The 16,366-nt window shown below is 38.3% G+C and overlaps 1 protein-coding gene across 21 annotated transcripts; it reads right to left on the reverse strand.

Moving 5' to 3' along the window:
- Positions 1–986: 986 nt before the first annotated feature.
- On the reverse strand, positions 987–14,736 carry LOC104594819 (uncharacterized). Of its 21 annotated transcripts, XM_088897435.1 has the most exons (10): positions 14,551–14,717; positions 8,976–13,459; positions 7,962–8,102; positions 6,050–7,622; positions 3,591–3,757; positions 2,566–3,318; positions 2,080–2,489; positions 1,626–1,724; positions 1,398–1,535; positions 987–1,272 (listed from the first exon to the last, which is right to left on the reverse strand). In XM_088897435.1, the coding sequence occupies exons 5-10, from the start codon at positions 3,688–3,690 to the stop codon at positions 1,123–1,125; spliced, it is 1,650 nt and encodes a 549-aa protein (XP_088753561.1). In that variant the 5' UTR covers positions 3,691–3,757; positions 6,050–7,622; positions 7,962–8,102; positions 8,976–13,459; positions 14,551–14,717; the 3' UTR covers positions 987–1,122. The 21 variants fall into 21 exon arrangements, with proteins under 21 accessions (XP_088753561.1, XP_088753559.1, XP_019052842.1 ...); XM_088897433.1 differs by having other exon boundaries at positions 6,050–7,602; positions 7,962–13,355; positions 14,551–14,729; XM_019197297.2 differs by having other exon boundaries at positions 7,962–13,355; positions 14,551–14,729.
- Between the last annotated feature and the right edge of the window lie 1,630 nt (positions 14,737–16,366).

Raw genomic sequence — 16,366 nt, forward strand, 5'->3', positions numbered from 1 at the left:
CCTGGGCCACACAAAGCAGTGACCCGAACTGGCCCGGCAATTTGGGACACCCCCCCTATCCGAACTCAAGACTTCGCCTCGCACACCGCTCCAAGCACTTCGCCTCCAGAGCATTGAACTAGACAAACCACACCGTACATGACACCGAAGGAGTCCGTATCCAGGGGCGGCACACCTGACTAACTTGGGATCTGACGCTTGATGGCCGCACTTCAACAGCCACCTGCCACCGCCATCTCCAATTACAGAGACGGCTCCGACAAAAAGAGCAGTGACGGTTCTGCCCCAGCAGAGGCAATGACGCCCGAACTGGCAGAAGTACGGAAGTAATCATTCCCGACCTGACAGAAGTCTAGGAGTGAGTGCGCGAGGTGGTTATAAAAGGCTCTCCACCCCCCCCCCCCCCAAGAAGAGGTATGCAAATTTTGCGCTATCTGGTTTTATCTTGCCTTTGAAGGATTCTAACTTGAACTTTGGAGCCTTTACACCGGGTTCCCCCCGGAGCTTCCTCATCTTCTCCGTTTCAGGTTCCCTGCTTCTCAGTTCAGAGGCAAGGTCGTTGACAGCTAAGACCGGTCGGATTGCGTATCATCACAAGTCTATAAAAACAATATACAAGGTTGTGCACTGTACAAATTTGTATTTATACGTATTCGAGAAGATTGGTTCAAACGGATCATGTAACTTCACATGCAAACAGCATGTTTTAAGTCGATTTAGAAAACTCAGGAGTCATTAGTGAAACTGAAACCTTGGCGTACGTTTAAGGATTTTACCCAACATCTCATCCAAGATCTTTCCTCACTCATTCCAATATTTCCTGAAGGCAAGAAAAAGATTATATCCTAAAAAGTTATCATCCTTCCTAGAAAGCAACCTGTATTTTTGTTTATATACATGACCACCAACACAACCGAGAGGGAGGAAACTCATGGAAAAGGAAAATAGACAACAAAATAAAAAAAAAAAAAAACTGGCTACCATGGTAATGCACTAACAATCTTTCATCGAAATTGAGAATCTCCTGTACAAATTTTGCCTAAAAGAATGTTTTTTATCCCTTGGAAAACTCTTTTCCAGTCCAAACATATTTACAATTGAACAGATATGCAGGTAAACGAGTCATTTCTCCTTCAAGTTATCCGGTAGTGCAGGTGCCTTACAGATGGGACAGACATTCTTTATCGACAACCATTTCTTGATGCAGCTCACATGGTAATCATGTCTGCAATTCTTCAGTGTTCCAACCTCTTCCTTGTTCTTATACTCTTCCTGTCAAATTAATATCCAGAATAGGTAAGTTACAAATCCGATCAGCAATTCAAACTGATTTCTAAATTCTAATTGGAATTAGAAAGGATTCTAGTGATCCTAGTTGAAATTTTAATCAAATTTACCAGACAGATTACACATGTTCCTTCATCCTGGTTCTCATCAGAAGAACAATATATCATCTCTATCAAACACTTGGAAATCATGTCTTGAGACAAGCCTGTGCTCACATTCCCAATTCTCTCCCCTAAAGCAAGTAGTTCCTGCTCCAAGCCGAAAGTCTTTTAAAATGAGTTAAATTATACGAACCAGCAAATTAGTTCAAAACATGTGATGGAGAAAATTATAATAACCTCGTAAGTCATATTGTCTATGTCCAACCTCATCTCCCTATGCTGATCAAACAAATTTCTGGAACCATACAAGGTTGATCGACCCACCATCATAAGACCCTGCCAAGAAATGACAATCACTTGTGATTAAACAATTACTGGCATGGAACCAAGAATCTTCTAATTGCCTGATAGCATTATAAGGGTCGAACAAGTCATTTTCATCTACAAAGTTGTGGACCAGTGAGATCAGAGAGAGAGAGAGAGAGATTAGGTAGCTGCTCCTAAAAATATCACAGTAGAGAAAATTACTAAATGGATCATCCCATCAAAATCTGTATTACGGCTGAGAATTTTCCAGAGTGGGGCCATGAAAAGCAGGGTTTCTGCCTCTATACATGCAATGTATACTGGGGTTTAATGTCTGAGCTAGAATTTATCAGCAATGCATCACAAAAGTAGTTCTATCACATACCTCAGATACCATTCTATCATGGGCATCACCATCATCAGAAAGTGACCGTAATCTCTCATGAGATATCCTTGACCTCCCATTCCTATCAGTGTTACGCCAACCCACGGTAGATGGTGGTCTTGAATGTCTAGCACTGTAGGTTTCTGGAGTCAATTGTAGACTGTCCTCTGAAGCTGTGGCATATCCCAAGCGTGGGTAGCTTGAACCAGCACTGTAAGTAGGCATTGCCCTTTGAGAATAGCCTCTGCGACCTCTTGCAGCTTGAGTAATTGTACCATGAAGACTTTGAGGAGGAACAACAGAATTTCGGCTCAAAATGGAATCGCGGTGATACCTACCAAGCTCTATAGGACCATTAGTTGTATGGCTTCCAAGGAACTGGTTCACATCATGACCTAAGCCACTGGTATCTGTAAATTTCATTAAAAAGTCTCAGAAACGCAAAACAGATATGAATACTAAAAGGAAATACGTTCTCTAACTAACCTGAAGACACAATCCTTCCATGAGCAGTAGGACAGACAGGAAGGTTGTTCCACTCCCAATTGGTTGCACCAGCACTAGAACTAAAACCAGTGAGGTCCATCGTCCCAGAATGGTCTACCAGACAAGCTGTAGAATGGGGATAGTGAGAAGTGTTACTTGATAAATGTGTCCTCGCTATGTTGGCTTCCAAGTTAAGTGCAGATCGGCTTCTCACATTCCTTTGAGAGCCTTCACTTGCAATTGACAGATTGCTGCTTCTGTACGAGGTTATGCCAACAGGTTCCCGGGGTAAATGTTGAGCAAGTAAATTTGGCTTCTCTTGCTGTAGGCCAGATGAAATAGAAAGACCAGAGGAACTTCCAGAACCATAGTGTCTGCTACCATCTCTCTCACAGGCTATAGAAATAGCTGGGCTTTTCCTTTTGCATGACCCCCTTCCATTGCCCATATTAGGACTAAGAGTACCGGGTTCTATTCCATGAGTTGCATGCCTGTAATACCCAGAAGAAGATGCGTGATGAGGATAATTCTGTGGAATTGGACAGACACTTCCAGCAACTGAGGGATGCGGGAAAGGATCATAAGAGGGGCCTGAAATAGCTGGTCGATGAAGTGTTTCCATGCTGAGACTTGAGGAAGAATACTCATTTGATCTCAGAGATGAATTCAAATGAGATGTAAAATTTGCTACTCCTGTTGGCAAATTCTCCACTGGAAAAGCATAAGATCCATTTTCTGAAGCACTGGCCCTTCCTGCAATACAGACTTGAGAATATGTTAACCATGACAAAGCAAATCTACAGACCAAGTGTAGGAGATGGTTATTAAATGTAATGCACGTGGGTTTTAATCTCCCAGGTGAACCATCAAAGGCAGGTTCCAAGTCCCACATGTACCACATATTCTGAATATTCCCTTATAGATGTAAGCATCTTAATGTGTAGTCCATAGATTTTGTCTTACAAACCCAACTACAGGAAGATTAATAATTGAATGCACATAACAAGGGTTTAAAGCTATGGTACCCAGGTGGATATAAGGCTGTTCAATGTGCATATGATTCCAGTTCTGGTCGTGGTCCATCTCAAAAGTTTGCGATGTACCGTATATGTGTCTATGCCCCATAACAATGTTTCTTTACGGATCAGCTCTGAAGTCAAAAGAGAAAAAGAGAAAAAGAGCAAAAGAGAACCTGCACAGAAGGGAAAAAGTACAATGAAACTTAAATAAATACTTGAAAACATGAAAGATTTCGTACACAAGAAACTTTTCTCCAAATTGCTATTAATCTATTGTTGCATTAACCACATATATATTATTCCTGTCACATTTTAAGTAAATATTTCAGGTCCATCTCCACTATAATCAGAAAAGTCCACCAGACAGCTATCTGATTTTAAAACCCAAATAATCAACCAAATTCATTGCAGAATCAGAAAAATATTTACACTTAAAACAGTCTATGTCAGTGACCCAAATAGAGAAAGGTTCACTGCATCACATCTGCTGGTATCCTGCAACACTCTTGGGTTTGGTTGGATCAATTGTGGTCAGTTCTGTGTGGCTACTGTGGTTTGGGGCCTTTTCCCCAAGGCTTGGTGGGGCACCATTAGGTTACTGTGGTTGGACCACTTGATTAATAAAACTTGAATCTTACCAATCAATAAAAGAACAATGCTGATTTCCATAACCATACTTTATAGGAATGAAGGTACTTATTGTAGGATGAGAAAATTGGATCAAACTCATCACTAATCATGTTTAAAGTAGCATGCCTATCCAATGTAGTTGCAGAGGATATGGGTAACCAGCAACTATACCCTGTATTAACTTAATGAACATGTTAACTTGCAGTTACCAAATACTCTGTGTATCTTTTTTTTTCTTGGGTCATAATACCCAGTGTGATCACTGTGGTGAAGCAATAGACTGCATTGTTTTGGCCTCTCTGGTCGATGCAATGACTAGTCAGTGCCTAGGTGGCTGTCTAGTTGATTAAAAAGAAGATATGTTCTAAATTTGAGATATAGATGCAATCTCATAAACTGATATAGACTACAATTATGCAAGAAAAGAATGATACTAAAATTTAGTTCATAGTCTTTGTTTTGCAAACAAAGCACACGTTAGGCTGGAAAAAATGGGATAATGAATCACAGCCTTTGGATGAGATAACAATGATGGTAAGTGCTTTAAACGTTTGTGAAGCCAACTTTCACTGTTCCCTTGATCCTATATCTTAATAGGCATTCGCATATCTACATCCATCATTTGACTCAAGAAATATATACCTTATTGGGTTCCCCCAACTAAGGTAACTGATCATTTTTCGCATTCGCCAAAATGTAAGTTGGGAAAAAAAGATAATCTTTTTTGGAGCTCTGTTTTGCATGCTGATCTGTGGTGCTTATGGGAAGAGTGATACAAAGGAATTTTTGAAAATAAACACTCCCCGTGGGAAGCCTTAAAAAACCATGTCCTGCATACCGTGTGTTCTTGGCTTCTTACTGCAATCAGTTCAGAGGCACCTCTTTTGATTAGTTGAACAGAAACTTTGGTAAAGTTCTTCTCTTCTGGAACAGAGCACCCACCTCTCTGCCCAGAATCAAGCGCCCCCCCCCCCCCTTCCTCTTCTCTTTGAAATTTGATGGAAGTTGCAAAATCAGAGTAGGTAGTCATGGGGCTTCTGGGACTGGAGGCCTTGTCTCAGAAGCTAATGGTGGCATTCTTTGGGTTTACTGTGGGTCTATTGGTGAGACTGAAATCAGAGTCTGAAATCAGGGCTCTCCTTTTGGATTTAAGAGCTGCAAAAGCTATATGTGCTAGGCTTTTATTGGTTGAAGGTGATGGTGATTCCAAAAATGTCATTGGCTGGGCTTCAGGGTTGCAGCCTTTAAATTTTTTCTCTTGAAAAATTGAACCAAAGTGGTTAGTTATTTTGTTAATGCACTGCATGACAGTACCCTTGGTAAATAAGCTAGTAATCTTAACCTTACAATTAACATATGAAAAAAACAAAATGACTAAAACTGGGGCTGTAAGGATGGCATTATTAAGCTCTAGTACTTCAAAAGAAGAGCATGCTGATATGAATCAGCACCCTCTGTCATTGCAACAAATTAGGATAAATAATTAAGATAAACATCAAACAAGGCACGCCACATAGCTAATGCCTTGTCAAATAGTCTAATTAGGGATGGACACAATGGTAACTGGGAATCTTGATACAAGTATCAATTGCATATATTACACTGAAAGGAAATATTATGTATATCCATAAAATAACTGACTTCATAATGACATCCATTTGTAGATAACCAAAACACCTGTTTACCATGAAAAGATCATATTAAGAAAAAAATAACTACCAAGAGTTTTGTCAACAGATAAAGATTGTATCTCTAGACACAGGTCCTTTAAAGATAACCCATAAAGCCAAAATGTGTACAAGTGTAACTCATATACAGTGCTTGAAGTACCCTACCCAGAATAATCATACAGATGCTTACAATTTGAGGATAAGCTCCCTCATAATAAAGGAGGGTGTTCATGGCTAACAACCAAAAAGATGATTAGCTTCCTGTTAGAAGCTTCATGGAATTGTTTGACATTGACCATAATGGCAAAGTCCAGGGACATTCTTGAAACACTAATAGAGGGATCAGATGTGAAAACTTGAGCAGCACAATGAAGCTTTAAAGGCATATAGTGTTCATGAAACAGCCCAATAGAGAAGTTGTCAATACTCTCTCCTGATTTCATCTTCCAGTGAATATTTTTATCCCCCCAAGTCCCAGCTTAGGGTTCTGATGCTAGCCAATGAATCCACTGTTCAACATATAAGTTATGGTAATCAAATTCATATATTGATCAGCAATAAAAGCCTTGATCCAAAGACACTAATTCTCCTCCATCTTCTTAGTAACAGTCGTTCTTTGTAGCAGATATCAGTCCCAACAATCATGTAACATCCATCTTTTCCTCTCCCTATTATGATCTTCAGTAGCATTCTCCGAAATGAGTTATCTCCACCTTGCCAATTAATCACACTCTTCTCTCATTGGCAATATACAACATGCACTAAATCCAAATTAGTGCTTTCTGAAACCCATGCTTTATCCATATTATGTGAAAAGCATAATCTGCTTTCAAGCATCAACTTGTCTACTATGCATTATGAACTACAGGCATGATCATGAATGTCCAGACAGTATCATTTCAGTTTTCATTAGGGAATAGCCCTCCTGAAGGAGAACCAGAGAGCAAGTTAGCACAAGGGCTCATCCCACAAAACATACATCTTATACAGTGGGCTCATTTGCTGTCCTGCCCCTCTATTTTTGCCACTTACTTCAGCTAAAGTTGAGAGAACTCCCAATGCCAAGAAAGCAATATAAGCCTTGGCAGAAATGTCTGAAAGCATGGAAATGCTTTCATCCAAGTAGTCGACCCACCACACTGTAAATGAAAACACAGGCCCTCAAATGAAAATTTGCAGCAAATAAGGTGATCCATCACATTAAAGCAGCATGACCACAACAATGGGAAATCATGGGTATGCCTGGACCTTTGATGCCACAAATGCTCTTTGCATGTTCAATATTCAACACCCTGAATCTATAAATACTAGTTCTAAGGACCCTACCATCCTCAGAAAATACTGGAGAGGCACAAAAGAAAATCCCAGTCTCAACACAGCCTCAATTCATTGGAGTAGCATGGCTGTGTTCTGATTTGTAATAATGAATTTCATAGAACAGGGAGAGAGATAAGATGAATCAGGAAATCATGTAGCAGTCTCCTGAAATTTCTACAGTCTGCATCCCAATACAAAGGTTAGAGCCTTCAAATTGCAGCTGTGCACAAATAATTCATCTCGATGGATAAAAAGGACTTTCAGGAATGGAGATCCTTGATTCCGTTGCCAAATTGAGGTGCTTGCAACACCATCCATTATTCAGTCGAAGGCTGTAGCGGTGAAGGGTTAAACAAGTCATCTACCAAATTTGGCTATCCTGTAGATGGGCAAGTAACTAACTGTAGCCAAAGAAAAGTTCCTGTTAACAGTGAAAATAATGAAAACTAATTAACCAAACATTTGTCCTATATGAAAAGCTAAGATAGGCTTCAAAGAAAGATGGTTAGGTCCTTATAAAGTTACTAAGGAAAACTTAGTGGCAAGCAAAATGGTTTAGACAACTTAATGAACCACAGTATTCCCAAAAAAGCTGGTGCTTTCAATGCACAAATTTTTGAGAAAAGCTTTCCAAAGGTATAAAAGGACCAAAAGAAAAAATAGATAGAACAAACAACTGACCAATAGACAGAATACAGAGAGAGAGAGAGAGAGAGAGAGAAAGGGGGGAGGGAGAGAGCACCATACCAATACTACTTACCTTACAAGCAAATATGCCCATTATAAAGCTTCTACAAGAACTTTGGTGAAACACTTCAGAGAGGAAACACATGAAGCAGGAAAGCTATTATCATCACCATCATCATCATCCCTGAACCTGCATATTCTAACCCACCTAAACCTAGGAAGGGTAAGGAAATCAATGACAAAACAATTAACTTCTTGGATTCTTGAAGGAACTCCTTTGAGGAAAAGATGTGACTAAGACAAACAAATGGCTGTAACACGTAAGATGCTTTAACTCTGATTGAACCTTTCCCTGTAATAAAGATAGATGTTTTTTATCCTCTTTGTCTAATTAAATTTCAATCCAGATAATCTGACTGTGCTGTGCTAAGTTCAAGTACTGTTAAACCCACAATTACACATTGATAGTGTATGGTATGATATTGGTGCATATGCCTTGGCGCTGGAGCATATTTGGCAAGGTAAATGGACTGTATGTCGAATAGGTGCCCCCTTCTTTCACCACCTCCTGCCTAAATAAAGTTCCAGTCCAGTTGCTCAAGTGGCCCCTAGCATGAACACAAAGGCATTGCCAAATACTTGATTGGGAAACCTCCACCCTCCACCTTATAACCCAAAATTCCTCTAAAGCTCAACATGACCTCTAACAAAAACCTCTTACTACTCGGTAACTTTCCACCTCTCTTCATAAACTAAAAACAAAAAGGATAAATGGTCATGGGATAAGTTCAATTGGCTCTAAAATCCTCAATGCAGATCTAACTGTGGAAATAAGTGTATCCCTTTCTAATGGCATTGCCACTTGGATCATCCATACAACTATGACCCTTAAGGAAAACAAATCCTTCCAATTCTAAAAATATACAAGAAGATAAAGCTTGACATTCTCATACTCTATGATGTGCAGATAAAGGTTTAGCTTTGAATTTTAAGCTTGCCAAACTGTTTGTAGTTGTCCCTTAAAATACTTTAGGCTTGTGTATCTCACTAACAACAGAAATTTAGGAGAAAGGTAATAAAAGGATACTAAAGAAAAAGTTAATATATTCCTTCCTATCATCTTATTTGCTCCCGGTGTGGATTGTAAGGACTTCAAAAGTGCAGGTAGTAATAATTTCCTGATGTAGATAAAAGAGTGGCAGCATGAGTTACCCACTTCCAAGTAAAGCAGACCCCTCGAGCAAAGACATAATCAAGTTTTTCATCCATGAATCCACAACAGTCAACCTGGTCCTTTGGAATCAAAAGCTTGTTCCAGGCACAAAGAAAACAATCCCCATGTACTTTAAGGTTCAATTGGAATTTTCTGTTTTTACAAGCCCAAAGCATTAGTACTTGCAGAAAGCACTGTGGTTGAAAGCAACTGTAACATTGGACTCCTTTCAGAGAACCTTCCCCTTTAAAACCATGTTTCCTTTCATGCCTAGTTTGGCAACTTTAGTTGGATCTATTAGCAACCAAGAAGTTTATAGGATTGTTTTGTACAAATGATAAGATCATGCCCTTCTAATGTTGTCCCATTTCTCTCATTTTGCATCTTGTACTACTCTTTGTTTTCTTGATAAGGAACATGCCATGTTTGGCATGTGATATTTGGCCATGTTAAAAGTTCCATTTAATATATTATGCTCTTTAACACACGTCAATGTTCTTCATTTAGTGGCAGAGTTTCTGTTGTTTCAGTTAAGTACCATCTCTAATTCTACAAGGATCTTTCAACTGAACCAGGATTCAAGACATAGATATAGGAATAAAGATTACCAGGTAAATTTCATGGTATTCTGTTTCTGTTACTACAACATCATTTAGCATCTACGTTAACTAGTGTTATTGTATAACATGGCAGGCTTTCATCTGATAAAATTTGCCATTAAGACAGTTCCTAACTTTAGATTAATTTATTTAACTTTGGTATTTTAAGTCTTCAAGTCAAAGAACACTATAGGTTAATGGGAATATGGCAGTAAATGAAAAACTATAATTATTATGTACTGAATAAAATAGTTTTGCAAGGACGAACTTTGACTTGATACAGATCTGTTCCTCTTACTGAAATTAAGATAACAATTAATGTGGAACATCATTCTCCACTCGTTGTCTGTTCCTACTTGCATAACTGGAAATGACTGTCCAGAAAGTTCATTTGTTTATGGAGATATCACAGTACTTGTCAGTAAGTTCATGAAGATATCATAAGTGCTACTCAAAATATATAAGAAATATATGCAAGTTGTATGTTCTTGTTTACTTCTTCATCTTCATTATGAGACTTTATTTAAAACAAATAAATATTGTACAAAAAGGCTAGGGAAGAAAAATCCCTGTATGTAGTATCTATGTACACAAGTTTGGCCAATGAATCTTCTTCCATTCCATTCGCACTTTAAGTAGGAAAGAACAATAGAACATTCCTACATACTAACAAGTAGGGCCACCATTATCAATTAAAAAAAGAAAAGAAAAGAAACAGAATGAGTATAGCCACCGCAAAACATGACCATCCATTGACCACCTTCACTTGAACTCAAGGTATTGTGCTGGAAGAACAAACTACGTTCTCATCCCCCAAGGATCCAAATTCTTCAACAATGTTCCATTATATTTGTCGTTTTGTGAATATTTAGAAAAACAAGATTGAGTCAGCGAAGTGAACATGAAAGGGTGATTATGCTCCTACTCCACTTTCACTCATCTCCTTCCAACCTCATGTGCAATTGCGTTAGCTTTTGTTACTTATCTCATTTTGATTTCCTGTGCAGCCTAGAAGGGATGATCTTTAAATGATCAGTGACAATCAAGATAAAAGCCAACTGAAATCAAAACTTACAAAAAAAAAAAAACCAAGGCAATGGCTACAAGCCAGAAAACAACAGTTGTTCACCAAAATTTCTCCACATTCTCAAGTGTTAATAAGCCATCAATGTGCTATTATGATGATGCTAGGCATCAATAAAATCCTGCAGCTTACTCATTCAAATAACCACAAATAATAACTGGTAAAAGAGGACTAATGGAACACTTAATTATTATGAAGATATTCACCATTCATCTTTGTAAAACTTAGATCCATTAAAAAGGGGACAGAGAGGGGGAAGGAAGGAAGGATGGAACATTATATAGTAGATTTGCCAATTTTTGGCTAATAAAAATTAAAATATAAACCCAAATCTGAAGGTCTTACACTCAAAACTATGCAAGATGAGCTCAGTGATGCTAACCTTAACCCAGATGGTGTAGATCTTATTACCAATATCTTATCAAAGATTACAAAGAGTTAGATAGCTATTACAAGTTACTACTAAATAGCAAGCCTACATAAATCCGTTGAGGATGGTTCTGTCTATTTACCAAGATTACTTGCCTTGGAATGAGTTCTACTTGTAGATGTCTGGAAGGCCTGTTTTTCATGTAAGTCGTACAAGGCAAAAAAATAAATAAATAAATTTGCAATTATGAGCAGATAAATATTTTAGCACCAAATATGAGATCCTAGCTACAAGAAGATAAATTCCCAGAAGGCTACCAACTCAATTTTTTTTCTCTTTTCTTTGCTCAAAAGATATAAGTGTGATTTCCTGCACAAGCAGGCAGTCTCTTTAATTAATCCATCAATAGTCTCATCAGCACACTCTACAAAGTATGTCTATATACCGTAAGTCAAACAACCGCAATGTGAAGATGATATTGTTTATAAACCTGCTCCAACTTGGACATTTTTCTAAAACCAAATTCCTCCAAAAAATTACCTAGAACTTACAATCATTTAGTCCAACCAAATGAGAATAAGGTGTTTCAGTTGAATAGACCATGTACACCCAACTTGCTCATTCTGAATCCAACAATGGCACACATAATAGTTACATGAGAAATCAGGCACCCATCAATTCACCATCCAGAAGATCAGACAACATCTTTATACCTTTTTTATCTATTTACTTCTCTCTTTCTTTTCTTTCATTTTTTTCAGGTGGGGAGATAGGACTTTAAAAATCATATCCTTTTATGAGCAACTCTAGCATTTCTGGGGTCCATGCTGGCAACTGAGCTCTGTAATACATATTTGTTTCAGAAGACACTTGTACAACAACATGAAATTAGAAAAACCAGAGGATTCCCTGCAACTGTCAGCCCCAATTAAAAAAAAAAACCACCACTAACCACAAACAATTTCATGCTAGGGCCCTAGATAAATAAGTAGTTGACCTCATGGCATACCATAGAAAAGATCCAAAAATGTTACATAGGCTCCTTGGTATTACCAGCATACTAATATCTTGCATCATTGCAAACATACTCTTCACAATGATGTGCAGATGAAATGTCAATTAAGAAGATCCACAACTTAGCAATACCTCTGTTGAGCAGTACTATATGGCAGGAATAACAGTCCATGTGAACAAGGTATAATGAGATCATTCAGTGAACTGTAATGGCAACTTGAATGATCTCTATTGTTCACATTCTCCTAGCCAAGTACAGCTTTGAGAATCCTCATCACCAAAAAAAAATATGAGAAGATGAGGATCATAGGCAAGCAAATAATTATTGTCATTTGATGGAGGTCGTCAGCAGAGTGCCTGAACCCTATGTTAACCTCAGCTGCGATGCAAATAAGAGAGCAATCAACCAAGCTATTCTTTAAATAAAGAATAACCTATTGATAGGTCATAAAGTATCTCCCACTTAAGATGAAACAAGCATTTGGGAGTCAGAATAGATTCATGCCAATAGAATTGAGCCTTCATCTGTTCCAGAACAGAAGGTAAAATATATTGCAAATAGAAAGGATTAGATTTGGAGTAGCTAGTGAAGACAAAGCTAATAAAATTCAAGCTGATAGGGAAACACTACATCCAATCAGGCTACTAATAAATAAATTCCAAGAGAGTATTCTTTAAAACAACAAAAAAATTCTGGATATTCTGACCATGAGAGGAGTATGCCATTTTTTTTCTTTGGGGAGAGGGATGGCAGAGAAGGCAGGATTGAGGAGATAGATGGAAACAGAGAAAAAAGAGAAGAGGTTCAATGTTATACCAATCCTTCTTTACCTGCACAAACAGGCATTATTCCAGTCTACAACTAAGCACTTCCAAATCACCATAGTCAGAACAAATAAGCTAAAAGAAGGCTGTGCCCAAGCAATATATAAATCATTGTTGCCATAAACCTGCAAATTCATTGAAAACAACTATACCTAATAAAGGATAAGGACAATAATGAGAATATTCATATGCTTCAAGATTATCTTTTGGGTGGATCTTGATAGTAATGTAGTAATGTAACAAACTTAACACAGCAAAATAAAGAGTTTAAGAACATGTCATTAGAACAAACCTGTCTACCAATTGACAAACTGAGAAATTTATGGTGAAATTGTTTGTTTTTCCACAAAAATACAGAGTACCTGAAAGAATGCAAAAGATGGCATCCAAAAAGTACTGTGCTTAGACCACATGAACCCTATCAAACTCTCAGACTTGAACTGTATCCTTCACTATGTTCCCACACCTTTTATAAGTTATTTTCAGAAATGGATCAGGAGTAGAATAAAGACAAGACAGATCAGTCTAATAGTATAATTTTAGAATAGAAACAGAGTAAGTTGTTTTAGTTTTGACACTGGTTGACATTAGAAATCATATTTGCGCATGTCCTCCCTCTCATGCTCTAAGAGATTAATCAGATCATTTCTTCTTTATACTTTCGGTTCTTCCCCTTTTTGTATGTGTGCAAGTGTCAAACAATAGAAGCACTGAATATTCACACAAAAAAAAACAAGATAGATATATGGAAGTACTGGACGGGTAGCAAGATTTAAAGCAAGAGATTGGAAGACAACATCGAGCAACTGAGCTGAGAAGAAATTATATAATTATCAAAGAATCGGATATGATCCATATGAATGTAGCTAATACCCCAGCCCCACCCAACCCAAGAAACACTGTTCTTTTTGTAATTATGTGATCTTCGAAGGGCAATCCGTACTTCAATTTCCATTCTAAATACACATTACATTTAAGTGTCTTATAACGAGAAGGACGATGCTGAAAGAGAAAACAGGACCTTTGGTGGATAACGTTTAAGACCATGCAAAACTCGACCAGTCTAAATTGTCAAAGAAAACAATAGCAACCAAGCTTCCGGATTCTTTCTTCTTTTGCGTATTTTGAAACTTTGGAAATCATCTAAAAAACGTTCATCGTGTTCAATCATTGGGTAAATTCCCCACCCAGAAACCGAGATTGAGAACTCTTAAATTGATACTTGGAAAAAAATAATACGGCCAGATAAATCCCTTGATAATCAACCAAAAAGGTAAACTCCTCCAGGCCTGAGGATGAAAATAACTTCCAGAAACCAGACTGCGTGACTATGCAAGGGACTTTCGTTCTACAGACATCAAAAGCCGCCGATCGCATACAAGAAACAACGAAAATTGTAGAAATACTAAAAATTTACAGAACAATGGAAATTAGAGTAATAATTCCAATAACAGAATATACATAAATTCTAACGATCCATGACAAGTAAAGCATAAACCATGTACGTTACAGTGATCAACGGCCAATAGGAAAAAAAGTTTCGCCGGAAACGCATACCTTTAATGTAAATTACACGTTAGCGCCGGCCGGTCGATCAATCGGACGGCTGGAAACGATCGAGAGAAAAAGGCAGCAGAAGAAAGAGGATGAAATCGAATGGAAATTGGATAAATTGATTGCCAAAGAAAAGGAGGAGAGATTGGTTTGACGCCCGCAACCGTACCGAATACCGATAAAAAGCAAAGCAAAGAAAAACAGAAGGCTGTATATTTATAACAACCAAAATATTAATTTAATTAATAAAACCACCAATAATAAACCTTCGGTGCACACCGTGCACTTCCTCCGCCCGCCACCTTACCAGAAATCCTTCCTAACGCGGGTTTTGTAGTTTGTACTGCTATTTTTCAGTAACTGTGATTTTTGGGAACCCGCCGATAATGACCCCTTTTTGACACGTGGACAAATGCACTTTGCGCACGCGAATGTGGCGACATTGTGGCAGCATTTTTCTTGTCCGCCTGCGCCTAGGGGTTTGGGGTTTTTTGGGGGGTTTGCCTTTGGTTTGGGAAAAAGTTGGAAACGTTGAGTAACCAAACAGTAAACCTTTTACGGTTTTAGCGGTAGAATATTTTATTTTTCTTCCTCTTTTTTAATTGTAATAATACCTTACTTGTAGTGGATACAAAAGTGTGTCACAAATCTGCGCCCCACGAAATGGCGCCCCAAAAACGTCCCACACAATAAGCCCTCGCCACGTGTTCTCTCACACGCTTCTCGCTTTCAGTTGGTGCGGACCTAACGGGACGTCCGTTAGCTTGTCCAGTTACTCCAAAATACCGCGTGCCCTCCGTTCCCTCTCCTCTCGACCTTCCTGTTGAGTCTGGATCTTCTGCCCACGAGAATTCTTCCCACGTTTATCACAGTCATATACGAAGAATATCTCCTCCTTTGTATACAGGGGATCCGAAGTCCTTTCTGTTCCTGTAACCTTCCACCTCCTCCTCTTTTTCTATCCTCGGCGTCGACGCCGACGACCACTCCGGCAACGACCGTCCTTCTCATCTCTGTTCACATTTTATTTTTTTTCAAGACAAAATCAGAAGGGAAGGCTCACCGGCGACCACCCGACCATTGTTCAAGTGCGTCTTTTTTTTCTTTCATTCTCGTTTATTTTATTTTTATTTTGTATTTTTCTCCAACCTGTGCTATGTGTGGGAATCTAAAAGTTTTTATGATGTATTTGGCTCCAGATATGTTGTGGTCGATGTTGCACCCGAGGCTGGATTCCTGAGAATTGTAATTTGTAACCGATAGTGGATTACGGGTATATTTGGTTTCAGTTACATTTCAAATGTACCAAAAATGTTCTCTCGGGAGACGACTACTGATTTACCGAATTGTAATTCATGTATTATTTCGCATGCCAACAATTCCAAGTTATTATAATTGAAATTAACTGGGCGTCATTAGACGTCAGTATGCACATAAACCAAAGTTTATATATGCAAAAGAAAGAGAGAGAAAATGCTGAGATGTCGCCAATGTGTGGCATCATTAATAAATGTTTACTGAATAAACGTAAACGGTACCAAACTTCACCTTGGTTAGAGAAATGCACACAACATGCATGAGTAACTGTTGCGGGAAAAATAAAAAATAATAATAATCAAAGAAATTACACACATGTTCTCGGCTGAATCTCCCCTATTTCGGCAGGAAACAAAAAATTCATTACAGTGTAAAATCCCCTAATGTCCTATGCGCTCTGGAAAATAGCACCGGTTGGAGAAAAATACAAAATAAAAATAAAATAAACGAGAATGAAGATAAAAAACGCACCTGAACAATGGTCGGGTGGTTGCCGGTGAGC

Source organism: Nelumbo nucifera, chromosome 2 (genome assembly GCF_055504915.1).
Source record: "Nelumbo nucifera cultivar China Antique chromosome 2, China Antique-T2T, whole genome shotgun sequence".
NCBI classification, from domain to species: Eukaryota; Viridiplantae; Streptophyta; class Magnoliopsida; order Proteales; family Nelumbonaceae; genus Nelumbo; species Nelumbo nucifera.

Excerpts from the sequence above, each read along its gene's own strand:
- LOC104594819 (XM_010255319.3), bottom strand. The coding sequence starts at position 3,690 with ATGGGGCATAGACACATATACGGTACATCGCAAACTTTTGAGATGGAC. Across the intron at positions 3,319-3,590 it reads ACAGCCTTATATCCACCTGG|GAAGGGCCAGTGCTTCAGAA; the intron begins GTACCATAGCTT and ends TCTGTATTGCAG. Across the intron at positions 1,536-1,625 it reads TAGACAATATGACTTACGAG|GAACTACTTGCTTTAGGGGA; the intron begins GTTATTATAATT and ends GGCTTGGAGCAG.